The 27,109-nt window shown below is 46.7% G+C and overlaps 1 protein-coding gene across 1 annotated transcript in view; it reads left to right on the top strand.

Moving 5' to 3' along the window:
- Positions 1-27,109, top strand: part of LOC116973784 — a 61,854-nt gene that overhangs the window by 12,411 nt on the left and 22,334 nt on the right. Inside the window, exons 3-6 of the mRNA XM_033022091.1 lie at positions 2,346-2,604; positions 7,136-7,280; positions 11,702-11,932; positions 24,102-24,361. Of these exons, the coding sequence (XP_032877982.1) occupies positions 2,346-2,604; positions 7,136-7,280; positions 11,702-11,932; positions 24,102-24,361 (895 nt within the window). The remainder of the gene's footprint in view (positions 1-2,345; positions 2,605-7,135; positions 7,281-11,701; positions 11,933-24,101; positions 24,362-27,109) is intronic.

Below are 27,109 nucleotides of genomic sequence, written 5' to 3'. Positions count from 1 at the left end.
CATCGTGGTGGAAATAGGGACAGTGGCTAGTCTGTTCTTCCACATCTGGAGGCCAGCTTCAATTGGTGTTGTTTCCAAAGGGGTGACGCTGGTTAGGGAGCTCTTAAGGGATTCTAGCCGCCTAGGAGAGGGCGCATGGTTGTGTAATGGGCATCTATCGTCTGTCAGATGTTTCAGACGCTCCGTCCTACTTGTCCAGCCTGAAAGTAGTGGGTGGAGGACAATAGCTGAAGTAGAGCATTAGCACAAATGTTGCTACTGTAGTTGTGAGTCTGTGGAATTCTCTGCCTCAGGGGGCGGTGGAGGCCGGTTCTCTAGATAATAATAATAATAATAATAATAATAATAATAATAATAATAATAATAATAATAATAATAATAATAATAATAATAATAATAATAATAATGATAATAATGATAATAATAATAAACTTTATTACGGACTCAAGGTCCAGACAAGGGGCAACATTACATTAAAAAAGCATTGCATATCAAATATCATAAATACATATAAGATCTTAGTATATCACTTATAAAAAACATCATAATTTATATATTTTTTTAAACACAATACATAAGTTAAAAATCCAGATTAAAAGAATGATCAATGTCCTACAATGAGACAACGATACCAGTGTCTCCACAGCTGGGATTCGTAGCGTGTAGTGTTAACCCTTATGTTTGTCAAGGCCACAATAAGCACATTTTTAGTCATTTATCCTGCAAATGAATTTATACATGTGGTGTCTTAGGATAGCTTCTAAAGTACTGACTCCTGCAGCCACAAACATATTACTAGCACTACACCATCTAGGTTTCCTTAGCAGTGTTCTCATGGCATCGTTATATGCCACCTTTAGTCTCTGCACACTTGTCTTTCCATAGTTCGACCACAGGTGCGCAGTGTAGAGTGGTGTGCAGTATGCTCTAAATAGCACCAAATTTACGCAAGGATACTTTCAAGAGAGAGCTAGATAGGGCTCTTAATGATAGTGGAGTCAGGGGATATGGGGAGAAGGCAGGAACGGGGTTCTGATTGGGGATGGCTTCCCGCCCCCGCCCCCCCACCCCCCACATCAGTCTGAAGAAGGGTCTCGACCCGAAATGTCACCTATTCCTTCGCTCCATAGATGCTGCCTCACCCGCTGAGTTTCTCCAGCTTTTTTGTCTACCTCCAGATTCAGGGACAGTTTCTTCCCAGCTGTTATCAGGCAACTGAAGCATCCTATCAGCAACTAGAGAGCAAACGATAGAACACAAAGTGCTGGATTAACACAGCGGGACAGGCAGCATCTGTGGAGAAAAGGAACAGGTGACGTTTCGGGTCGAGACCCTTCTTCAGACTGAGAGGCAATGACAAGGAATGAGAGAGGCAAAGCAAGGGTTACTTGAAATTAGAGAAATCAAAAATCATACCGCTGGGGTGTAAGCTGCCCAAGCGAAGGATGAGGTGCTGTTCCTCCAATTTGCGTGTGGCCTCACTCTGACAGTGGAGGAGGCCCAGGACAGAAAGGACAGTGTAGGAATGGGAAGGCGAGTCAAAGTGCTTGGCAACTGGGAGATCAGGTAGGCCAAGGCAGACTGAGCAGTCCTGGGCTGCCATCTACCTCATTGGTGACCCTCGAACTATCTTTGATTGGACTTTACTGGGCTGTACCTTGCACTAAATGTTTACTAAACACTGTTTAAGAATAAGGGGTCGGCCATTTAGGACTGAGACGAGGAAAAACGTTTTCACCCAGAGAGTTGTGAATCTGTGTAATTCTCTGCCACAGGTAGTGGAGGCCAATTCACTGGATGTTTTCAAGGGAGAGTTGGATTTAGCTCTTAGGGTTAACGGAATCAAGGGATATGGGGAGAAAGCAGGAACAGGGTACTGATTAGAATTTGGAGTAAGCCATGTCGAACGGAGACGAGGAAACACTTTTTCTCACAGAGAGTGGTGAGTCTGTGGAATTCTCTGCCTCAGAGGGCGGTGGAGGCCGGTTCTCTGGATGCTTTCAAGAGAGAGCTAGATAGGGCTCTAAATAATAGCGGAGTCAGGGGATGCGGGGAGAAGGCAGGAACGGGGTACTGATTGGGGATGATCAGCCATGATCCTATTAAATGGCGGTGCTGGCTCGAAGGGCCGAATAGTCTACTCCTGCACCTATTTTCTATGTTTCTTCCCTTTATCATGTATCTATCCACTGTGAATGGCCTTATTGTAATCATGTATTGTCTTTCTGCGGACTGATTAGCATGCAATATAGGCTTTTCGCTGTACCTCGGTACACGTGACAATAAACTCAACTGAAACTAGCATAAAGTAATACTGCATTTCCCTCGTTGCGATTTCCCTCCAGGTGACACTGACGGCCGAGACCGACTGCCGTTTCGCAGCTTGGAGGAGGAAGAAACTCTACCTGTTATTTGCACGGCACCGCCGTATATCCAGACTCTTTTCCGTCTTGATCGGCAAGGACATCGCGGACAAGCTGCACTCCCTGAACGACAAGGTGTGCGTCAGCAGCGGCCTCCGCTACGACATCAGGCTGCCCAGCTTCTACCACCTGGCAGTGCCCATCAGCGAACTCTCGGAGCGGAGATCCAGGCGGCTCAAGTGACGACAACCCCTCCCCTCCCTCCCCCGCTGGACTGGACGATGGGCCGGGACCTCCGCCATGCCAGCTTCCACCGTCGGTCGGCGCAAGACGCAACCGGGAGTCACGGAGTAGGCTTGATGGGCCAAATGGCCTCATTCTAACTCCTACCCCTCCTGGGCTGTTGGGCAGAGTTTGTGTGTTTGCAGTTCGCCTCCCACCCGACCTATTTGCAAGGACGGGACACGCAGTTGTGGTGGTAGCAGGGAGGGTGTTCATAAAACAAATTACCTTATCATTTACCTTATACCTCAAGGACACAACTTTAGAAAGGAGACGAGGAGGAATTTCTTTAGTCAGAGGGTGGTGAATCTGTGGAATTCATTGCCACAGAAGGCTGTGGAGGCCAAAATGGATATTCTTAAGGTAGAAATAGATAGATCCTTGATTAGTACGGGTGTCAGGGGTTATGGGGAGAAGGCAGGAGAATGGTGTTGAGAGGGAAAGATCGATCAGCCATGATTGAATGGCAGAGTAGACTTGATGGGCCGAATGGCCTGATTCTGCTCCTATCATTTATGTCTTTATGGTATTCAAATCTACTCTAGTAGATTTGGGCAGCACAGTGGCGCAGCGGTAGAGTTGCTGCCTTATAGCGCCAGAGACCCGGGTTCGATCCTGACCACGGGAGCTGTCTGTACAGACTTTGTACGTTCTCTCTGTGATCACGTGAGTTTTCTCCAAGATCTTCGGTTTCCTTACGTACTCCAAAGACGTACCGGTTTGCAGGTTAATTGGCTTGGTATAAATGTAAATTGCCACTAGTGGGTATAGGATCGTGTTAATGTGCGGGGATCGCTGGTCGTCACGGACCCGGTGGGCCGAAAGGCCCTGTTTCTGCGCTGTATCTCTAAACAAAACTGAACCAAATCGGCCAGGATTGATTGGCGGAATAGACTCGATGGGCCGAGTGGCCTAATTCTGCTCCTACAACTAAATGAACATGCTTCACCTCATCGCCTGAAAGAGGTAACATCTGCAGGAACATCAGAAGCATAAATACCAGAGAGTTTGAGTTGGTGGTTTGCCTGCACTGTAATGATTTACTTATAGTTGGGGAATAAAACACAAACCTTATACATTGATTTCAGCTCAGTTTGTTTTTCTGAATTAAATATAATTAATAGACGTTTTTCTTTGGTACATCCGGATAGACGTATATATTTAACTATGGGAGGCACAGATAGGATAGACAGTCAGAACCTTTTGCTCAAGGTGGAAATGTCAAGGACTAGAGGGCACAGCTTTAAGATGAGAGGGTCAAATTTTAAAGGAGACTAGACCAAGTGCAGACCCGTTGGGTCTGCTCCCCCAACGCACCCGTTTCCTACCCGTAGCCGCCACGGGAGATGTGGTCCTCCAACTCAAGCCGTTCCCGAACATAAGATTCCAGTACTCAGCAGTGCGGCTGTTTTTAAATGGCGTCTTTGAGGCGAGAGGCGACAAAATGAGTGAGTGGGGGGGGGGGGGTAGAGAAGGATTTTATTAAAAATGTGTACATAAACACGATGAAATTTAATGAGGAGTGGATACTTGGAATGAAAAGTGAAATCTCTACCGAAATGGAAAAAATCAGGGCGTTTGTGGGTCGGGTGTTGGCGTGGCAACGAATCAAAGGCTGGCAGCCACAAGTCAGAAACACACACAGCCACACAGCCAGACACACACAGAGTTTTAAATATAGATAGATAGATGTGCAGGGCAAGTTTTTTTTACACAAAGGGTGGTGAGTGCCCGGAAAGTGCTGCCAGGGATGGTGTTGGTGGCAGTTTAGTGTAGAGAAACAGCATGGAAACAGGCCCTTCGGCCCAATGAGTCCACACTGACCAGCGATCCCCACACATTAACACTATCCCGCACACACTAGGGACAATTTACATTTACACCAAGCCAATTAACCTACAAACCTGTACGACTTTGGAGTGTGGGTGGAAACCGGAGCACCCAAAGAAAACCCACGCAGGTCACGGGACAAACGTACAAACCCGTATAGACAAGCACCCGTAGTCAGGATCGAACCCGGGCCTCTGGCGCTGTGAGGCTGCAACTCTACCGCGGCTGTTCCACCGTGCTCCGGTTTCGTCCCACTTTCCAAAGACGTGCAGGCTTGTAGGTCAATTGGCTTTGGTAAAATTGTAAATTGTAAATAGTGCTAGTGTACAGGGTGATCGCTGGCCGTCGCAGACTCGGTGGGCCGAAGGGCCTGGCGGAGTAGACTTGATGGGCTGAATGGCCTAATTCTGCTCCCATGACTTCTGAACATGGCACGATGAATGTCCACTCTGTAAAGCGGCCAACTTGCCCACATCGGCCAACATGTCCATCTACACTCATCCCACCTGCCCACATTTGGCCCATATCCCTCTAAACCTGTCCTATCCATATAACTGACTAAATGTTTCTTAAATGTTGGGATAGTCCCTGCCTCAACTGCCGAGGCAGTGCAGCCTGGGTTCACCAGGTTAATTCCCGAGATAGCAGGACTGACATATGATGAGAGAATGGGTCGTCAGGGCTTGTATTCACTGGAATTTAGAAGAATGAGAGGGTATCTGATAGAAACATATAAAATTCTTAAAGGATTGGACAGGCAAGATGCAGGAAAAATGTTCCCGATGTTGGGAGAATCCAGAACCAGGGGTCACATTTTAAGAATAAGGAGTAGACCATTTAGGACTGAGATGAGGAAAAAGTTCTTCACCCAGAGAGTTGTGAATCTGTGGAATTCTCTGCCACAGAAGGCAGTGGAGGCCAATTCACTGGATGTTTTCAAGAAAGAGTTAGATTTAGGTCTTAGGGCTAAAGGAATCAAGGGATATGGGGAAAAATCAGGAACGGGGTACTGATTTTAGATGTTCAGCCATGATCATATTGAATGGTGGTGCTGGCTTGAAGGGCCGAATGGCCTACTCCTGCACCTATTTTTCTATGTTTCAACTACCTCCTCAGGCAGCTTGTTCCATACACCCACCACCCTTTGTGTGAAATAGTTACCCTCAGGTTCATATTAAATTCTTCCCCCCTCACCTTAAACTATTATCTAAATGGTGGCCGACTAGGAAAAGGGGAGATGCAGCGAGACCTGGGTGTTATGGTACACCAGTCATTGAAAGTAGGCATGCAGGTGCAGCAGGCAGTGAAGAAAGTGAATGGTATGTTGGCATTCATAGCAAAAGGATTTGAGTATAGTAGCAGGGAGATTCTACTGCAGTTGTACAGGGTCTTGGTGAGACCACACCTGGAGTATTGCGTACAGTTTTGGTCTCCTAATCTGAGGAAGGACATTCTTGCCATAGAGGGAGTACAGAGAAGGTTCACCAGACTGATTCCTGGGATGTCAGGACTTTCATATGAAGAAAGACTGGATAGACTTGGTTTATACTCTCTAGAAATTAGGAGATTGAGAGGGGATCTTATAGAAACTTATAAAATTCTTAAGGGGTTGGACAGGCTAGATGCAGGAAGATTGCTCCCGATGTTGGGGAAGTCCAGGACAAGGGGTCACAGCTTAAGGATAAGGGGGAAATCCTTTAAAACCGAGATGAGAAGAACTTTTTTTCACACAGAGAGTGGTGAATCTCTGGAACTCTCTGCCACAGAGGGTAGTCGAGGCCAGTTCATTGGCTATATTTAAGAGGGAGTTAGATGTGGCCCTTGTGGCTAAGGGGATCAGAGGGTATGGAGAGAAGGCAGGTACGGGATACTGAGTTGGATGATCAGCCATGATCATATTGAATGGCGGTGCAGGCTCGAAGGGCCGAATGGCCTACTCCTGCACCTAATTTCTATGTTTCTATCTATGTAAACCCATATCCTCTGGTTATCGATTCATCTACTCTGGGCAAGAGACTCTGCAGGTTGGTGAGAACATGCATCTTCTCATTGGTCATGGGAGTGTCGTTTCATTTTGGTGAATGGAAAATCTGATATCTACTGCTTTAATACATCTCCCTCCTGATTTATTTCCCTCTGAAGCCAAATGGTTAAGAAATGATTGGGATACAAGGAACTGCAGATGCAGGTTTACTAAAAAAAAAAGACTCAAAGTGCTGGAGTAACTCAGCGGGTCAGGCAGCATCTCTGGTGAACATGGATAGGTACAAAGTGCTGGAGTAACTCAGCGGGTCAGACAGCATCTCTGGAGAACATGGATAGGTGAAGTTTAACAGAGTGCTGGAGTAACTCAGCGGGTCAGGCAGCATCTCTGACCTGAAATGTTGCCTATTTTGAGTCTGAAGAAGGGTAAATGTGATATTTCAGTTATTTCTTTTTAATTACTTTGCAAAAATTTCTAAACACCTGTTTTCGCTTCTTCATTCTGCGGTATTGTGTGTAGATTGATGATGAAAAAAAAATGGATTCAACCAACAAGGCTGTAATGTAACAAAATGTGGAAAAAGTGAAGGGGCCTAAATTTCTGAACGCACTGCATATCCTGGCTACAATTCAGAGGCCTGTACATGACTCCTATTAGGGTATTTTTATCCATGCAGTTTCCGAACACTACCCACAAGTATTCAACACCTCTGTGATCCTTTATCGAGTCACAACAGGGAAGGGGAAGGGATTAAAGGGAGAAAACACATGTCCAGTTGCAATCAATAGCACAAATACAAAGAAAGTCCGCCTGGCATCCTTGTAATGCTATATATTAAGGAGAGGAAGTTCAAAATAATCGATGTAAGTGGTATTTCTAGCTGATCCATGATTAATGAAGGCGTGTTGGTTCGTTGTATATGTCGCCACGAATGCAAGGTCATGTTTCACTCTGTTGACACACTCGGTACATTATCGAATGACAGGAATTAATTTAGACAATAGACAATAGATGCAGGAGTAGGCCATTCAGCCCTTCGAGCCAGCACCGCCATTCAATGTGATCATGGCTGATCATCCCCAATCAGTACCCCGTTCCTGCCTTCTCCCCATATCCCCTGACTCCACTATCTTTAAGAGCTCTATCTAGCTCTCTCTTGAAAGCATCCAGAGAACCTGCCTCCACCTCCCTCTGAGGCAGAGAATTCCACAGAATCACAACTCTCTGTGTGAAAAAGAGTTTCCTCATCTCCGTTCTAAATGGCTTACCCCTTATTCTTAAACTGTGGCCCCTGATTCTGGACTCCCCCAACATCGGGAACATGTTTCCTACCTCTAGCGTGTCCAAACCCTTAATAATCTTATATGTTTCAATAAGATACCCACTCATCCTTCTAAACTCCAGAGTGTTCAAGCCCAGCTGCTCCATTCGCTCAGCATATGACAGTCCCGCCATTCCGGGAATTAACCTGTAAACCTACGCTGCACTCCCTCAATAGCAAGAATGTCTTTCCTCAAATTAGGGGACCAAAACTGCACACAATACTCCAGGTGTGGTCTCACTAGGGCTCTGTACAACTGCAGAAGGACCTCTTTGCTCCTATACTCGACTCCTCTTGTAATTTGCCGTCAAGAATGTACTCCTTTTTTTGGGGCGACACGGTGGCGCAGCGGTACAGCGCCGGAGACCCGGGTTCGATCCTGGCTACCGGTGCTGTCTCCACGGAGTTTGTACGTTCTCCCCGTGACCAGCGTGGGTTTTCTCCGAGATCTCTGGTTTCCTCCCACAATCCAAAGACGTACAGGTTTGTAGATTAATTGGCTTGGTATAAATGTAAATTGTCCCTAGTGTGCGTAGGATAGTGTTAGTGTGCGGGGATCGCTGGTCGTTATGGACTCGGTGGGCCGAAGGGCCTGTTCCTGTGCTATATCCCTAAACTAAACTAAAGGTGATGTTTCAGGTCAAGACCCTTCTTCAGAAGGTCCCTCTTGGCTATTTTTTCGGCGACTGCCAGCATCATTAACTGATGTATCAGGTCACCGAAAAATGCGCAGCGTGACGCGGCGTGATGACGCGGTGTTTTTTCAAGAGTCGCAACATTTTTTTTTTCGCCACTGGATTTTGAAATGTTCAAATCTGATATGACGCCGGCAGTCGTCGAAAAAAATCGGCAAGTGGGACAGCCCCTTGAGAGTCAGGGGAGAGGGAAACTAGAGGTATGAAAAGGTGCAAAGAACAAAAGAATGAAAGGCATGGAAAGAACAAATCAAGGCCAGCAGTTGGATGATCAAGGAAAGGTGGAGCCCACAATGGTCCATTGTTGGCTGTGGAAATGATGATAATGAGTGGATACAAACAGTGAAACTAATCAAGACCAAAGATCCTATAGAAAGCAAGATAGCCCACTCGACGAAAAAGATATAGTAGGGTCAGGGGCAGATTCATGAGTAATCTTTGGCCCCTATCCAAAGATTCTATAGCAACTGGAATCTCCATATTGCTATTATTTTACCAAATACCGCAGTTGTGAACAAAGATCCCACAGGATCTTTGGTTGTGAACAGTGTGATCAAATGAATTACAGAGTGCAAGTTTAATACAAACATAAACTCAAACACAGCACATGAGCCATTTAAAAAAAAAAGAATTTTAAACTTAAAGAAAGAAAATTAAAAAAAATCATTAAAAAAAAGAAAAATAACAGAATTATAATTTATTGACATATTAATCATTAACAAAAATAGCAGAATTATGAATTAACAGAATTATGAATAATGGGTCTAACACTATATCACACACACAAACTGTTCTCCCGCAACGCTGATTGCACTGTGAGAGGAATATATAAAGTCGGGTCAGGTTACTGAAATGGCCGACGAAAAGGCTGACGTTCAGCTCCGTAGCGCACTACACATTGGTTTTAGCAGGAGTGCACTATCTTGCTTGCTATAGGATCTTTGATCAGGATGACATTGAATCTAGTAGGAGGCCTGAAGTTGGGGAAGGGATGGAGAGTTCAAGTTCAAGTTCAAGTGAGTTTATTGTCGTGTCCCTGTATAAGACAATGAAATTCTTGCTTTGCTTCAGCACACAGAACATAGTAGGCATTTACTACAAAACAAATCAGTGTGTCCATATACCATTATATAAATATATACACACATGAATAAATAAACTGATGAAGTGCAAATAACAGATAATGGGTTATTAATGATCAGAGTATTGTCCGAGCCAGGTTTAATAGCCTGATGGCTGTGGGGAAGTAGCTATTCCTGAACCTGGTTGTTGCAGTCTTCAGGCTCCTGTACCTTCTACCTTAAGGTAGCAGGGAGATGAGTGTGTGGCCAGGATGGTGTGAGTCTTTGATGATACTGCCAGCCTTTTTGAGGCAGCGACTGCGATAGATCCCCTCGATGGAAGGAAGGTCAGAGCCGATGATGGACTGGGCAGTGTTTACTACTTTTTGTAGTCTTTTCCTCTCCAGGGCGCTCAAGTTGCCGAACCAAGCCACGATGCAACCGGTCAGCATGCTTTCTTCTGTGCACCTGTAGAAGTTAGAGAGAGTCCTCCTTGACAAACCGACTCTCCGTAATCTTCTTAGGAAGTAGAGGCGCTGATGTGCTTTCTTGATAATTGCATTAGTGTTCTCGGACCAGGAAAGATCTTCAGAGGTGCACGCCCAGGAATTTGAAGCTCTTGACCCTTTCAACCATCGACCCGTTGATATATAGAGAGGGGGAATGCAAGGGTTACTCGATATTAGAGATCTACATTCTCTCGGAGAATTCTTGTAACCTCCACGATGGGGAGACACTTCATCAACATGCATGGAATGAAACATATTCACTTTTTCACCACTGGGTTATACCATCGAAACAAAATTAAAAGACGCAGTCTCCTCTATTGTGCCTCAAAATGTGTTATTGCTCTCTCGTCTCTCACATTTCCACCCTGTAGAAAAATGTTCTGACTTTGGTGTTAGGAAACCGGAGCACCTGGAGAAAACTCACGCAGATCACACGGGGAGAACGTACAAACACCACACAGACAGCACCCGCGGTCAGCATCAAACCCGGGTCTCTGGCGCTGTAGTAACTAAATAATTGTCATTTTAAATGTCATTAACTCAATCAGAAGACTATTTCTACCGGCAACGCTATATTTTCCCTGATACGAACAACTGGACTAGTTTTGAAAACCTTTTTCATAAAAAGTTAAATTAAAATTTAAATCAGCAGATCAGAATTGGTTTAAATACTGTTCGACAATATTTGGATGCATTTTCTGTTTAGTAATGTATGATTGCAAATGCGTAATTGAATGATAAGACATTCCCCTGTGTACTATTTTTAGGCAGACAAAAATGCTGGAGAAACTCAGTGGGTGCAGCAGCATCTATGGAGCGAAGGAAATAGGCAACGTTTCGGACCGAAACGTTGCCTATTTCCTTCGCTCCATAGATGCTGCTGCATCCGCTGAGTTTCTCCAGCATTTTTGTCTACCTTCGATTTTCCAGCTCCTCCAGTTCCTTCTTAAATGCTATTTTTATGCAACGGGAAAGATATGAAATTCCTTCAAGCATAACTCGAGCTACAAGATATGGCAATGTCTATCTGAGACCCCTTCAGAAAGAATTCCAGTCAATACAAAGCACAGCCTTCTGCAATGTAGCTGTGCAGAGTTCCCTTACTAGGGTGGCCAACTGTCCCGTATTAGCCGGGACATCCCCTATATTGGGCTAAATTGGTTTGTCCCATACGGGACCGCCCCTTGTCCCGTATTTGACTGCTACTACTCTGGGCTTTGTGTGCAGTCCAGCACCCGGGCCAACTCATCATTCACCCAGCCACGGCCGAGTCAGTCAACGAATTGCCGTCGGGAATTTGTCCCGTATTTTGACCTTTAGTCCCTTATTTGGGAGTGAGAAAGTTGGCAAACCCTATCCCTTACTAACATCAATACTTATCAAGAAAGACATTAAACTCCCAAGATGGCGCCCACGCCAGGCTACTCTCTGCATTCTGGTCCCAGAAGTGGATCTGCAATCATTCATTACAATTGCTCCACTCTTTTATATCTCTCTTTTATCCTGTATCTGTACACGGTGGACGGCTTGATTGTAATCATAGAGTCATAGAGCGTTGAAACAGGCCCAACTTGCCCACACCGCCCAACATGCCCCATCTACACTAGTCCCACCTGCCTGTTTTTGGGCCATATCCCTCTTAACCTGTTCTCCTAGACGGGGCGCGGTGCCAGAAGGCTTCCCGACGGTCGGGCCGCGGCTGTGGACTGGGAACGCGCCGCCGGAGGCTTTTATCGAGACGCCGCGGTCTCAATGCCTCCTGGATCGCCGTGTGGAAGCCTTGGGTTGGGGCACGGCCGGGGCCCTTCACGGATGGAAGCCCGGGTCGGGCGAAGCGGCCGACGGAGCTAGCGGCTGGGGCCCGGGTCGGCACAGCGGAGGCGTGAAGTGGGGCGGCGACAGGGGTGAAGCCTGGCGACGATGGGGCCTAGGCAGTGGTGAAGCCTCGTGGCGGCAGCAATGCCTCGCGGGTCGACCCGTGGTTGACGGTCGATGAGAGCGTGGAGGGCCCACCGTGAGGGGGGAGGGGAAGAACAATGGAGGACCCGACATGGGGGGGACCGTCGTGAGGAAGGGGTGTGAGGAGAACAATGGAACAATGGACAATGGGGGGGGGGGGGGGACAATGGAGAACCGCTGTGTGTAGGGGGGATAACAAAAGGGGGAACCGGCGTGCTTTGTAACTTTGTCAACGCCATAGGTGGCTGCTATTTGTGTACATGGTTTATGCAAGCAAAGAATCTCACTGTGCCTAGTATTCCTATTCCTATCTATGTGCAGGAAGGAACTGCAGATGCTGGTTCAAATCGAAGACAGACACACAAAGCTGGGGTAACTCAGCGGGACAGGCAGCATCTCTGGAGAGAAGGAATGGGTGACGTTTCGGGTCGAGACCCTTCTTCAGACCATGTGCCTGCCTAAATGTTTCTTAAACATTGCGATGACCCTGCCTCAACTACATCCCTCAGACTCCTGACCGACATACATTACAAACCCACTGACTCACATGGCTATCTGGACTACACGTCTTCCCACCCTGCCCCCTGTAAAGACTCCATCCCCTACTCCCAATTCCTCCGCCTACGCCGCATCTGTTCCCAGGATGAGACATTCCACACCAGGGCATCGGAAATGTCCTCGTTCTTCAGGGAACGGGGATTCCCCTCCGCCACCATAGATGAGGCTCACACCAGAGTCTCATCCATACCCCGTAACACTGCTCTCTCTCCCCATCCCCGCACTCGCAACAAGGGCAGAGTCCCTCTGGTCCTCATCTTTCACCCCACTAGCCGCCAAATACAACACATAATCCTCCGCCATTTCCGCCACCTCCAACGTGACCCCACCACTCGCCACATCTTCCCATCTCCCCCCATGTCTGCCTTCCGCAAAGACCGCTCCCTCCGCAACTCCCTCGTCAATTCTTCCCTTCCCTCCCGCACCACCCCCTCCCCGGGCACTTTCCGTTGCAACCGCAAGAAATGCAACACCTGTCCCTTCACCTCTCCCCTCGACTCCATTCAAGGACCCAAGCAGTCGTTCCAGGTGCGACAAAGGTTCACCTGTATCTCCTCCAACCTCATCTACTGCATCCGCTGCTCTAGATGTCAGCTGATTTACATCGGGGAGACCAAGCGTAGGTTGGGCGATCGTTTCGCCGAACACCTCCGCTCAGTCCGCAAAAACCTACCTGAACTCCCGGTGGCTCAGCACTTCAACTCCCCCTCCCATTCCCAATCCGACCTCTCTGTCCTGGGTCTCCTCCATTGCCAGAGTGAGCAACAGCGGAAATTGGAGGAACAGCACCTCATATTCCGTCTGGGGACCTTGTGTCCTTATGGCATTAACATTGAATTCTCCCAATTTTGCTAGCCCTTGCTGTCTCCTCCCCTTCCTTAACCCTCTAGCTGTCTCCTCCCACCCTCCCATCCGCCCGCCCTCGGGCTCCTCCCCCTCCTCCCCTTTTCCTTCTTTCTCCCACCCCCCATCAGTCTGAAGAAGGGTTTCGGCCCGAAACGTCGCCTATTTCCTTCGCTCCATAGATGCTGCTGCACCCGCTGAGTTTCCTCAGCAATTTTGTGTTCCCTCGGCAGCTCGTTCCATACATCCACCACCCTTTGTGTGATAAAATTACCCCTCAGGTTCCTATTCAATCTTCCCCCTCTCACCTTTAAACCTCTGGTTCTCGATTCCCCTACTCTGGACAAGAAACTCTACCCGATCTATTCCTCTCATGATTTTGTACACTGTAATTTTTGTACATGTATAGCATTCCAGATCTTATTTACAATTGAATTAATGGAAATATTCTTTCCTTAATTATGGTTTAATAACGGCAAAAAAACGTACACTTAAATTTTGGAAAAATACTTCCATACCAACGTTGAAAATGTGGATTTCAAACATGTCGGAAACCTCACATCTTGAAGAAATGCGACTCCTCCTAACAGACAAAGCAGACCAATTGTTAATGATTTGGTCTCCATTTATCGACTTCTTACAAGCATACAGTGCAACATAACCATAGAAATTAACTGTTTCAGGATCGGGTGAAGGGTGGTCAAGAATAATAAATAGCTATTTCTCCTTCAGTCCCGTGTTTTCGATCCCCTCTTTTTCTCTCTCTATTTTCTCTCTTTCGGTATCACGCACTTCTCTATTTTTCTAATATTCTCTTTCTTTTCTTCCTTTTACTGCTAAAAAAATTATAAAATAAGAAGTTGTACATAAAATATAACTTGTCAATATATATCAGGTATCTACAAGGTACCACATTATTGTACTTACTTCTAATTAAAAAAATTTTTTTAAAAGAATGAATGGAAATAGTTACTAGCCAGGCATCTCCTACAGTTATGCTGGTGTGTGTCAGATGTTCTGTAGATATCTAGGTTTTGATTTTGCTTGCAGTACATGAATTACTCACCTTCACTTCTTTCATACATGTCTTTGTAGAGATAGCTGAAATAAACTTGGAACACATCAAATTATCATTATTCATTGGCGGTGAAGCAGGATGCAACACCATGGAGACAGGCTCTTCGGCCCAACTTGCCCACACCGACCAAGATGCCACATCTACACTAATCCCACCTTTCCACGTTTGGCCCATATCCCTCTAAACCTTCCCTATCTATGTAGTTCAAGTTCAAGATCAAGAGAGTTTTATTGTCATGTGACCCTGATAGGACAATGAGATTCTTGCTTTGCTTTAGCACACAGAACATAGTAGGCATTAATACAGAACAGATCAGTGTGTCCATATACCATTGTATAAATATATACACACATGAATAAATAAACTGATAAAGTGCAAATAAACAGATTATGGGCTATTAATGTTCAGAGTTTTGTCCGAGCCGAGTTTAATAGCCTGATGGCTGTGGGGAAGTAGCTATTCCTGAACCTGGTTGTTGCAGTCTTCAGGCTCCTGTACCTTCTACCTGAAGGTAGCAGGGAGATGAGTATGTGGCCAGGATGATGTGGGTCCTTGATGATACTGCCAGCCTTTTTGAGGCAGCGACTGCGATAGATCCCCTCGATGGAAGGAAGGTCAGAGCCGATGATGGACTGGGCAGTGTTTACTACTTTTTGTTGTCTTTTCCTCTCCAGAGCGCTCAAGTTGCCGAACCAAGCCACGATGCAACCGGTCAGCATGCTCTCCACTGTGCAGCTGTAGATGTTAGAGAGAGTCCTCCTTGACAAACCGACTCTCCGTAATCTTCTCAGGAAGTAGAGGCGCTGATGTGCTTTCTTTATGATTGCATCGGTGTTCTCGGACCAGGAGGAATCTAACTGTCCAATGTCTTTTCAATGTTGTTATCGTACCTGCCTCAACCAGCTCCTCTGGCAGCTCGTTCCATATTCCCAACACCCTCTGAGTGAAAAAGTTGCCCCTCGGGTTCATAATTAATATTTCCCCTCTCTCCTCTGTCATTCTGTTGGTGATTCCCCTACTCTGAGTTGAGTTTGAGATTAGTTTATTGCCACATGTACTGAGGTACAGTGAAAAGCTTTTGTTATGTGCCGACCAGCCAGCGGAAAGCCAATACGTGATTACAATCGAGCCGTCCACAGTGTACAGATACATAATAAAAATGAATAATGCTTAGTCCAAGACAGAGTCCAGTAAAGTCCGATCAAAGATAGTCCAAGGGTCACCAATGAGGTAGATAATAGTTCAGGACTGCTCTCTTGTTGTTGGGTTAGGGTCAAGGGTCAATGGTGGAAAGGGTCAAGAACTTCAAATTCCTGGGAGTGCATATTTCCGAAGATCTTTCCTGGTCCCAGCACACTGATGCACTTATAAAGAAGGCACATCAGCGCCTCTACTTCCTGAGAAGATTACGGAGAGTCGGTATGTCAAGGAGGACTCTCTCGAACTTCTACAGGTGCACAGTAGAGAGCATGCTGACTGGTTGCATCGTGGCTTGGTTCGGCAACTTGAGCGTCCAGGAGCGGACAAGAATGCAGAAAGTTGTAACCACTGCCCAGTCCATCATCGGCTCTGACCTCCCCACCATCGAAGGGATCTATCGCAGTCGCTGCCTCAAAAAGGCTGCCAATATCCTCAAAGACCCACACCATCCTGGCCACACACTCATCTCTCCGTTGCCATCGGGAAGAAGGTACAGGAGCTTGAAATCGGGCACATCCAGGTTCAGGAACAGCTTCTTCCCCACAGCCATCAGGCTGTTAAACACAACTTCAAACAAGCTCTGAACTATAACAGCCTATTGCATTTTATCTGTTTATTTATTGTGTATATATATATATGGTCTATGGTATATAGACACACTGAACTTTTATCTCCTGTTGTGTATTATGTTTACATATTCTGTTGTGCTGCAGCAAGCAAGAATGTCATTGTCCATCTGGGACACATGACAATAAAACTCTCTTGAATTGACTCTTGACTCTTTTTTTTTTTTTTTTTTTTTTTTTTTTTGGTAACCAGCTTTTTAAAAAAATATATCAAAAAAATGTATTCGATTATTAAAAATATTTACAATACAATAAATCAAAACACAACCCACCACCATAATGCAAGGCAAACAAATATACTAAATAAACTATTATACAACTACATTACAATCCTTGTCAAGAATGCATTCAACCCCCCGCGGAGCCCAGTGGTCCCTGAAATCTGCCAGGGCGCCCATGGATAGCGCGTAGTGCCTCTCCAAAACCACCCGGGCATGGACATATCGCCAGAAAAGGGGCAGGCAGCTGACTCGGGCTGATAACCAGCTTTTTTTTTTTTTTTTTAAATCAAAAATATTTATTCAAATATTAAAATTGTATTTACAATACAATAAAACAAAACACCACCATAATGCAAGATCAACAATTATGCTAATCAACTGCTAAGCAACTATATTACAATCCTTGTCAAGGATACATTCAACCTCCCTCGGTGCCCAGCGGTCGCGGAACTCCCTCAGGGTGCCCGTAGACAGGGCGTATTCCCTTTCCATCCGCACCCGGGCATGACTCTTGACTCTTGGCAGGATGGTTCGGTTGCCTGATCACAGCTGGGAAGAAACTGAACCTGGAGCCTGGGTAAAAGACTCTGTGCATCCACCCTATCTATTCCCCTCGTGAATGTATACACCTCTAAAAGATCAACACTTAGCCTCCTGAGCTCCAAGGGATAAAGTCCTAGCCTGCTTAACCTCTTCCTGTAGCTCAGCCAGCAACCTCGTAAATCATCTCTGCACTTTGCATGAGTAACTCATTTGCGTACCATCATTGTCCATTAGAGGTCCAATATGTTCCTTAACAACTTGACTATAATGTACATCAATAATTCAATAAATATCTTTTGCAAAATGCATCAAAACACACGGGCCATGTGAGCAGTTTGATTTCCTGTTGTCCTGTTCTTATCAAATATTTCCCATTGGAAGTTCAGGTTTTTGTGTTATTTCGAAGTGATATTGTTTTTTTTTAAAATTAATTCAACTTTTTTTTCATTTTGTTTCTTTGTTATCTATTGAGTATTGGATTTACAGATCTTTTATGCTGCTGCAAGTAAGAATTTCATTATTCCGTTGTGGCAGCGGTAGAATTGCTGCCTCACAGCACCAGAGACCCGGGTTCGATCCTGACTACGGGTGCTGTCTGTACGGAGTTCGTACGTTCTCCCCGTGACCTGCGTGGGTTTTCTCCGGGATCTCTGGTTTCCTCCCACACTCCAAGGATGTACAGGTTTGGAGGTTAATTGGCTTGGTATAAGTGTAAAAATTGTCCCTAGTGCGTGTAGGATAATAATAATAATAATAATGGATGGGATTTATATAGCGCCTTTCTAATACTCAAGGCGCTTTACATCGCATTATTCATTCACTCCTCAGTCACACTCGGTGGTGGTAAGCTACTTCTGTAGCCACAGCTGCCCTGGGGCAGACTGACGGAAGCGTGGCTGCCAATCTGCGCCTACGGCCCCTCCGACCACCACCAATCACTCACACACATTCACACACATTCACACACAGGCAAAGGTGGGTGAAGTGTCTTGCCCAAGGACACAACGACAGTATGCACTCCAAGCGGGATTCGAACCGGCTACCTTCCGGTTGCCAGCCGAACACTTAGCCCATTGTGCCATCTGTCGTCCCACAGGACAGTGTTAGTGTGTGTGGATCGCTGGTCGGTGTGGACTCGGTGGACTTGTTTCCATGCTGTATCTCTAAACTAAACTAAACTAAATCCAGAAAAACCCACGGGGAGAATGTACAAACTCTGTACAGACAGCACCCGTCGTCAGGATCGAACCGGGGTCTCTGGTGCTGTGAGGCAGCAACTCTACCGCTGCGCCACCTTGCCGCCCTCCAACCAATGTCCCTCTACCAACACGCTCCCCCACCTGGCAGAAACTGTCCTCACCCTCAACATCTTCTCACCGAAGATAGACACAAAATGCTGGAGTAATCTTCTCATAGTCATAGATTGATACAGCGTGGAAACAGGCCCTTTGGCCCAACTTGCCACAACGGCTTGCATGTCATGTCCCAGCTACGCTAGTCCCACCTGCCTGTGTTTGGCCCATATCCCTCTAAACCTGTCCTATCCATGTACCTGTCTAACTGGTTGTTAAACGTTGGGATAGTCCCTGCCTCAACTACCTCCTCCAGCAGATTGTTCCATACACCCACCACCCTTTGTGTAACAAACTTGCCCCTCATATCTCTATATAACATGATAGCAAAAGGATTTGAGTATAGGAGCAGGGAGGTTCTACTGCAGTTGTACAGGGTCTTGGTGAGACCACACCTGGAGTATTGCGTACAGTTTTGGTCTCCTAATCTGAGGAAAGACATTCTTGCCATAGATGGAGTACAGAGAAGGTTCACCAGACTGATTCCTGTGATGTCAGGACTTTCATATGAAGAAAGACTGGATAGACTCGGCTTGTACTCGCTAGAATTTAGAAGGTTGAGGGGGGATCTTATAGAAACTTACAAAATTCTTTAGGGGTTGGACAGGCTAGATGCAGGAAGATTATTCCCGATGTTGGGGAAGTCCAGAACAAGGGGTCACAGTTTAAGGATAAGGGGGAAGTCTTTTAGGACCGAGATGAGAAAAACATTTTTCACACAGAGAGTCGTGAATCTCTGGAATTTTCTGCCACAGAAGGTAATTGAGGCCAGTTCATTGGCTATATTTAAGAGGTAGTTAGATGTGGCTCTTGTGGCTAAAGGGATCAGGGGGTATGGAGAGAAGGCAGGTACAGGATACTGAGTTGGATGATCAGCCATGATCATATTGAATGGCGGTGCAGGCTCGAAGGGCCGAATGGCCTACTCCTGCACCTATTGTCTATGTTTCTATGTTTCTATGGTTCTCGATTCATCTACTCTGGGCACGAGACTCTGTGCATCTTCCCGATAGAGCTCTAGGGGATAGTGGAAGGACATCCTTGTGATTGAGACAGTGCAGCGTAGGTTCACGAGCTTGATCCCTGGGATGGCGGGACTGTCATATGAGGAAAGATTGAAAAGACTAGGCTTGTATTCACTGGAGTTTAGAAGGATGAGGGGTGAATCTTATAGAAACATATAAAATTATAAAAGGACTGGACAAGCTAGATGCAGGAAATTTTTTCCCAATGTTGGGCGAGTCCAGAACCAGGGGCCACAGTCTTAGAATAAAGGGGAGGCCATATAAGACTGAGGTGAGAAAAAAACGTTTTCACCCAGAGAGTTGTGAATTTGTGGAATTCCCTGCCACAGAGGGCAGTGGAGACCAAGTCACTGGATGGATTTAAGAGAGAGTTAGATAGAGCTCTAGGGGCTAGTGGAGTCAAGGGATATGGGGAGAAGGCAGGCACGGGTTATTGATAGGGGACGATCAGCCATGATCACAATGAATGGCGGTGCTGGCTCGAAGGGCCGAATGGCCTCCTCCTGCACCTATTTTCTGTTTCTATATTCCTCGCATGATTTTATACACCTCTATAAGATCACTTCTCATCCTCCTGCGCTCCATGGAATAGAGACCCAGCCTACTCAACCTCTCCCTATAGCTCACACCCTCTAGTCCTGGCAACATCCCATTTGACTCCTCACATCTCTGGCTCTTGTCATTCCACCAGGACTCGGGTAGTCCCAATGCCTCTTGCCAATCACAGCTGGCTTCAGAGTTTGAGACCAGCCTCCTGCAGCCCTGCAAGTCTATTTTAGTCAAATGCACACAGCGTCGCGCTGTTAAAAAGAGGTTTCCTTTAAACAAAACACTCTCGCTCCAGTCTCTCTGCGTTATTTTGCACGGAGCCTCCCCCAAGTTATTTTGTGAGGATCGGTTCTTGCAACAACACCAACAACAACAAAAAAAATCCTTGAGCAACTAACAGACGATTCCAACTCTTCGGGGCTGTTTGCAAAGGTAGAGTTTTGTTGCATTTTTATGAAGTTTGTTTCCTTCTACCCCCCTCCTCCCCGCTAACAGCAGCTGAAGCTCGTTGCCGGCTGGATAAATATAGCAGCGAAGTTGCAAAGGCGCCGCACCCAAATCCAAATGGGGGAAGCGAGTCATTTCTCTGTTTTGTTTTGTGATGGCAAGGGTAGATCTTAGTGCATGTTTTCCCCCCACACAGGGGCCAGGGTTGCACCCTGTGCAATGAATGCAGCGCTGCAGTGATTTTGCACGGTGCTGTGTGTTAGCTGTGGGTGTGAGCCTGTCTTTAATAAGCGGTGGGTTCACACACGCACACTGCAAACCAAAGATCTTATAGCTCCTCTAGTATCTTTGCTGCAAACTGCCGCTGCAATGGGACCGAGAGAAGGTGTGAAGAAGGGTCTCGCCCATTCCTTCTCTCCAGAGATGCTGCTGCCCAAAGACACTAGAGCTCCTCTAGTATCTTTGCTGCTGTCTGTCCCGCCGAGTGTTACTCCAGCATTTTGTGCCTGTCGTAGATCAGTATACGTGCAAATGTGCATTCAACGCGATAACATCGGGACTAAATCGCAGCACTTGTATTGCCATGGGACCTGGACTAAATTACGACATTTGCAGTGTGTGTGTGTAGTGTAATAATGGTGTGGGGACTATATTAGAATACTTGCAATGGGTTCGGATCTATGTTACAGCAATGTGCTTGTAATGCAATGGGGATCTGGACAAGATCACAACACTTGCAACGTGCATACAAATACATTGGGGCTGGGACGAGATTAGAATACTCGGAATGTGCCTGTGGTGCAATGTGCCTGGACTAGATGAGAATGGTTGCAACGTGCATGTAATGCAATGGGGTTTGGGACTAGATTAGAATTCTTGCAATGTGCATATCATGCAACGGTGTAGGGAGTGGATGGGAACACTTGCAACGTGCATGTAATGCAATGGGGATCGGGTCTAAATTAGAAAACTGGCAACGTAACCCATTCCTTCTCTCCAGAGATGCTGCTTGTCCCGCTGAGTTACTCCAGCTTTTATCTATCTTATATATACAAACCCCAATAATAATGCATAAATAGTGTTGTTCAAAGTATGTAGTTCAAAGTTTAATGGAGCTTATAGTGTTTAATAACCTGATGCCATTAGGGAATGTAGGGTTACGATTACTAGATGAAACATAGACAATAGGTGCAGGAGTAGGCCATTCGGCCCTTTGAGCCAGCACTGCCATTCAATGTGATTATGGCTGATCATCCCCAATCAGTACCCCGTTCCTGCCTTCTCCCCATATCCCTTGATTCCCTTATCCCTAAGAGCTAAATCTAACTCTCTTGAAAACATCCAGTGAATCGGCCTCCACCGCCTTCTGTGGCAGTGAATTCCACTGATTCACAACTCTCTGGGTGAAAACGTTTTTCCTCATCTCAGTTCTAAATGGCTGACCCCTTATTCATAAACTGTGACCCCTGGTTGTGGACTCCACCAACATCAGGAACATTTTTCCAGCATCCACCCAGTCCAATCCTCTTAAGAATTTTATATGTTTCTATAAGATCCCCTCATCCTTCTAAATTCCAGCGAATACAAGTCCAGTCAATCCATTATTTTATCATATGTCGGTCCCGCGATCCCGGGAATTAACCTGGTGAACCTACGCTGCACTTCATCAATAGGAATAATGTCCTTCCTCAAATTAGGAGACCGAAATTGCACACAATATTCCAGGTGTGGTCTCACCAGGGCCCTGTACAACTGTGATAGGACCTCCTTGCTCCTAAACTCAAATCCTCTCGCAAAGAAGGCCAACATACCATTAGCTTTCTTCACTTCATTGTTCCATCTGGGACATATGACACTCTTGACTCTCTTGACTTGATGAGAATATTTGCAATGTGGATATAATGGGATGAGGAGATACAGCACGGAAACAAGCCCTTCAGCCCACCAAGCCCCCGCAGACCAGCGAACCCCGTACACTAGCACTATCCTACACACTAGGGCCAATTTTCAATTTTTACTGAAGCCAAATGAACCTACATGCCTGTACGTCTTTGAAGTGTGGGAAGAAACCGGAGCACCCGGGGAAAACCCACGCAGTCACAGGGAGAACGAACAAACTCAGTACAGACAGGATCGAACCCTGGTCTATGGCGCTATACGGCAGCAACTCTACCGCTGCGCCTCCGTGTTGCCCAAAGGTTAGAATAGACTAGGGTAGGTTTGAATACCATAAAGGCATAAATGATAGGGGCTGAATTAGGCCATTCGGCCCATCGAGTCTACTCTGCCATTCAATCACGGCTGATCTATCTCTCCCTCTCAGCCCCATTCTCCTGCCTTCTCCCCATAACCACTGGCGCCTGTACTAAACAAGAATCTATCTATCTCTGCCTTAAAAATAGTTGTGCAAATAATGCAATGGGATCAGGACCCATATTAGAAAACCTGCAAGTTTCAAATTAGAAAAGCATTTGAAACGGGCAATTATTTAAATGATGCGTTGGAATGTTGCAGCACGAAGCCCTTTGTTTTTGCAATGCCGTCAGAAATCAGTGGAAGATTTGCTGTGAATGGTTAATGATCCTTCCCTTCACCCCCCCCCCCCCCATCTCTCTTGGGGCTGGATCTGTGTTTGGTCAGGGCCCTTAATGCGTTCAATCTTGCCAATTGTCATCTGACATTATGGTTATGGTATGGTACTTTATTGGTCAGTTTTGACCAACATGGTCACAGTTTAAGGATAAGGGGGAAATCTTTTAGGACCGAGATGAGAAAAACATTTTTCACACAGAGAGTGGTGAATCTGTGGAATTCTCTGCCACAGAAGGTAGTTGAGGCCAGTTCATTGGCTATATTTAAGAGGGAGTTAGATGTGGCCCTTGTGGCTAAAGGGATCAGGGGGTATGGAGAGAAGGCAGGTACAGGATACTGAGTTGGATGATCAGCCATGATCATACTGAATGGCGGTGCAGGCTCGAAGGGCCGAATGACCTACTCCTGCACCTATTGTCTATGTTTCTATGTCAGATGGGACGACAGATGGCACAATGGGCTAAGTGTTCGGCTGGCAACCGGAAGGTAGCCGGTTTGAATCCCGCTTGGAGTGCATACTGTCGTTGTGTCCTTGGGCAAGACACTGCACCCACCTTTGCCTGTGTGTGAATGTGTGTGAGTGATTGGTGGTGGTCGGAGGGGCCGTAGGCGCAGATTGCCAGCCACGCTTCCGTCAGTCTGCCCCAGGGCAGCTGTGGCTACAGAAGTAGCTCACCACCACCGAGTGTGACTGAGGAGTGAATGAATAATGCGATGTAAAGCGCCTTGAGTATTAGAAAGGATCTATATAAATCCCATCCATTATTATTATTATTAGATGTGCCAGGGTACAGTGAAATTCATTTTTGTTTTTAGGTTTTAGAGATACAGCTAACAGTGGCCCGTTTCCTTTAGTCGTTACTTTTTCTTGCCTAACTTTCATTTGTTGTAAATCTCTCGACATCACCGTCTGTATCTCTCGTTTCCATCTCCCCGTGACCCTCGGTCTGAAGAAGGGCCTCGACCCGAAACGTCACCCAGAGATGCCCCCCCCCCCCCCCGTCCCGCTGAGTTAGTTACCCCAGCCCTTTGTGTCTCACGTGCTTCTGTTCGATTGTTTCAGGGCTCGCAGGATGAACGCCACACAGGGTTACTTGCGGACGCTCAGCTTCGTGGTGGTGAACGCCACCAGCTCTGCCGCTTCGGACGCGGGCTTCGGCAATGGCACCGGGCCCTTCTCCGCCGGGATGGAGAGCTGCGACAACTGGAAGGAGATCCAACATTTAATTTTCCACCTGGCCAACATCTGCTTTGCCGTCGGCCTGGTGATCCCCACCACTGTCAAGGTCCACATGATACTTCTCCGCGGCATGCTCAGCATAGGTAGGTGGCACGTTGTGGCACATCTGGGCCAGGGGTGGTGTGGCACGATGCAGCAGACCAGGTGTGTTAGGAGGGCCAACATCTGGACCGAGTTTCTCCAGCATCTTTGTGTACCTTTTGATTTTCCAGCATCTGCAGTTCCTTCTTATAGAAACTTACAAAATTCCTAAGGGGTTGGACAGGCTAGATGCAAGAAGATTGTTCCCGATGTTGGGGAAGTCCAGAACAAGGGGTCACAGTTTAAGGATAAGGGGGAAATCTTTTAGGACCGAGATGAGGAAAACATTTTTCACACAGAGAGTGGTGAATCTCTGGAATTCTCTGGCACAGAAGGTAGTTGAGGCCAGTTCATTGGCTATATTTAAGAGGGAGTTAGATGTGGCCCTTGTGGCTAAAGGGATCAGGGGGTATGGAGAGAAGGCAGGTACAGGATACTGAGTTGGATGATCAGCCATGATCATATTGAATGGCTGTGCAGGCTCGAAGGGCCGAATGGCCTACTCCTGCACCTATTTTCTATGTTTCTATGTTTCTTAAACACTTTGTCTAATCCACTGCGAAATCTCCTCAAGGTATGCCTACTTTGAAGAAGTTCTCCTCCTCTCTCCGGAGACAGTTCCACAACCTCCTCTCTAACTGCCCCCCCTCTGAGATCCTCCTCCTTTTTCCTTTCTTCTCCCCGCCACCCCCCCATCAGTCTGAAGAAGGGTTTCGGCCCGAAACGTTGCCTATCTCCTTCGCTCCATAGATGCTGCTGCACCCGCTGAGTTTCTCCAGCATCTTTGTCTACCAACATCTGGACCAGTTGCATCTCAATGGTTCAACCGTGTATTATTTGTCACGCATGCAACCACGCAGCGAAAATATTTTTGCATATATTACACACGCAGCCGCCGCCATTATTCAAAGTCCGGCTCGGCCCGCGCGCTGGATGTACTGGAGCAGTTCCCTCTCCTCGCCCGACCATCTTGGTCTCCTGGAAGCTGAAGCGCTGGAGGCATCACCCCGGTTCACCCTCCTGCCGACCCTCGCTCCTCGTGCCCAACGTCTCCAGCTCCCTCCTGGTTTCACCGACCGACCGACCGACGAGACTTCGGGCGAGTTCCTGACCCCACCGACTGCCGGGCCTTCAGGCAGGCACCGCAGCACCTGCGGAAGGCCTCCGACCCGCTGCACCCAAGGTCACATGGCACGATGCAGCAGTCCAGGCGGCGTGCTGAAGGGGCAACATCTGTGCCAGGGGTTTGCATGGATTGATGCAACATTGTTGGATTTACATGTGCTACCAAAATGCCCTCAATCTCAAAGAGCGATGCTGATTCAGGGATGAATCGGAATCTGAAGAAGGGTCTCGACCCGAAACGTCGCCTATTTCCTTCGCTCCATAGATGCTGCCTCACCCGCTGAGTTTCTCCAGCATTTTTGCCTACCTTCGATTTTCCAGCATCTGCAGTTCCTTCTTAAACAACTGATTCAGGGATGAATCAGTATACAAAATCATGAGAGGAATAGATCGGGTAGATGCGCAGAGTCTTTTACCCAGAGTAGGGGAATCGAGGACCAGAGGACATAGGTTTAAGGTGAAGGGGAAAAGATTTAATAGGAATCTGAGGGGTAACTTTTTTCACACAGAGGATGGTAGGTGTACGGAACGAGCTGCCAGAGGAGTTAGTAGTGGCAGGGTCTATCCCAATGTTTAAGAAACAGTTAGATAGGTACATGGATAGGACAGGTTTGGAGGGATCTAGCAGTCAAAGGGGGTAGTTGAGGCAGGTACCATCACAACATTTAAGACATTTGGACTGGTACATGGATAGGACATTTTTACAAGGATATTGGCCAAAGCCATGTAGGTGGGACAAGTGTAGATGGGATATTTAGATTGGTGTGTCGGGCCAACACCAACCACCATGTTTGGTGTAGGCCAAAAGGCTTGTTTCTGCGTTGTATCAGTCAGTCAGTCAATTTTATTTATATAGCACATTTAAAAACAACTCACGTTGACCAAAGTGCTGTACATCAGTGCAGGTACTAATGTGCTACATACAATGGTACACAGATCTAACAATACATGCATAAACTATTTACAGCGCTCCCCTCAGAGGGCCTCAATAACGCTAGGGAGTAGAAATAGGTTTTGAGCCTCGACTTAAAGGAGTCGATGAAGGGGGCAGTTGTGATGAGGAGAGGGGTGCTGTTCCACAGTCTAGGTGTTGCAACCGCAAAAGTGCGGTCACCCCTGAGCTTAAACCTAGACCGCGGGATAGTCAGTAGCCGCAAGTCGGCCGACCTGAAGGATCAGGAAGTAGAATGGTGGGTTAGAAGATTTTTGATATGGGGTGGGGCGGGGGGGGGGGCAAGCCCGTTAAGGGCGTTGTATACGAATAAGAGGAGCTTGAAGTTGATTCTGTACCGTACTGGGAGCCAGTGGAGAGATGCCAGAATCGGGGTGATGTGGTATAACTCCATCATTGCCACAAAAGCACTGAATTTCCTCTAAATTAAGGATTGTCAACATGAAATGCAAAGACTAGAGGGCGTAGATTTAAGGTGGAGGGGCAATATTTGAAGATAAAAGAGACACAATGTGCTGGAGTAATTCAGCGGGTCGGGCAGTATCTTTGGAAAACATTGGATAGATGATGTTTAGGGTCAGGACCCTTCCTCAGACTGAAGACACTTTGTGGTTATTTTGTTGACCAGCATCTGCAGTTCCTTGTGTCTCTAAGATTTAAAGGGGATGTGTGG

Source organism: Amblyraja radiata, chromosome 5, assembly GCF_010909765.2.
Source record: "Amblyraja radiata isolate CabotCenter1 chromosome 5, sAmbRad1.1.pri, whole genome shotgun sequence".
In the NCBI taxonomy this organism is placed as follows: Eukaryota; Metazoa; Chordata; class Chondrichthyes; order Rajiformes; family Rajidae; genus Amblyraja; species Amblyraja radiata.
The sequence above is the reverse complement of the archived record's forward strand: the minus strand, read 5'-3'. Positions and strand labels throughout refer to the sequence as shown.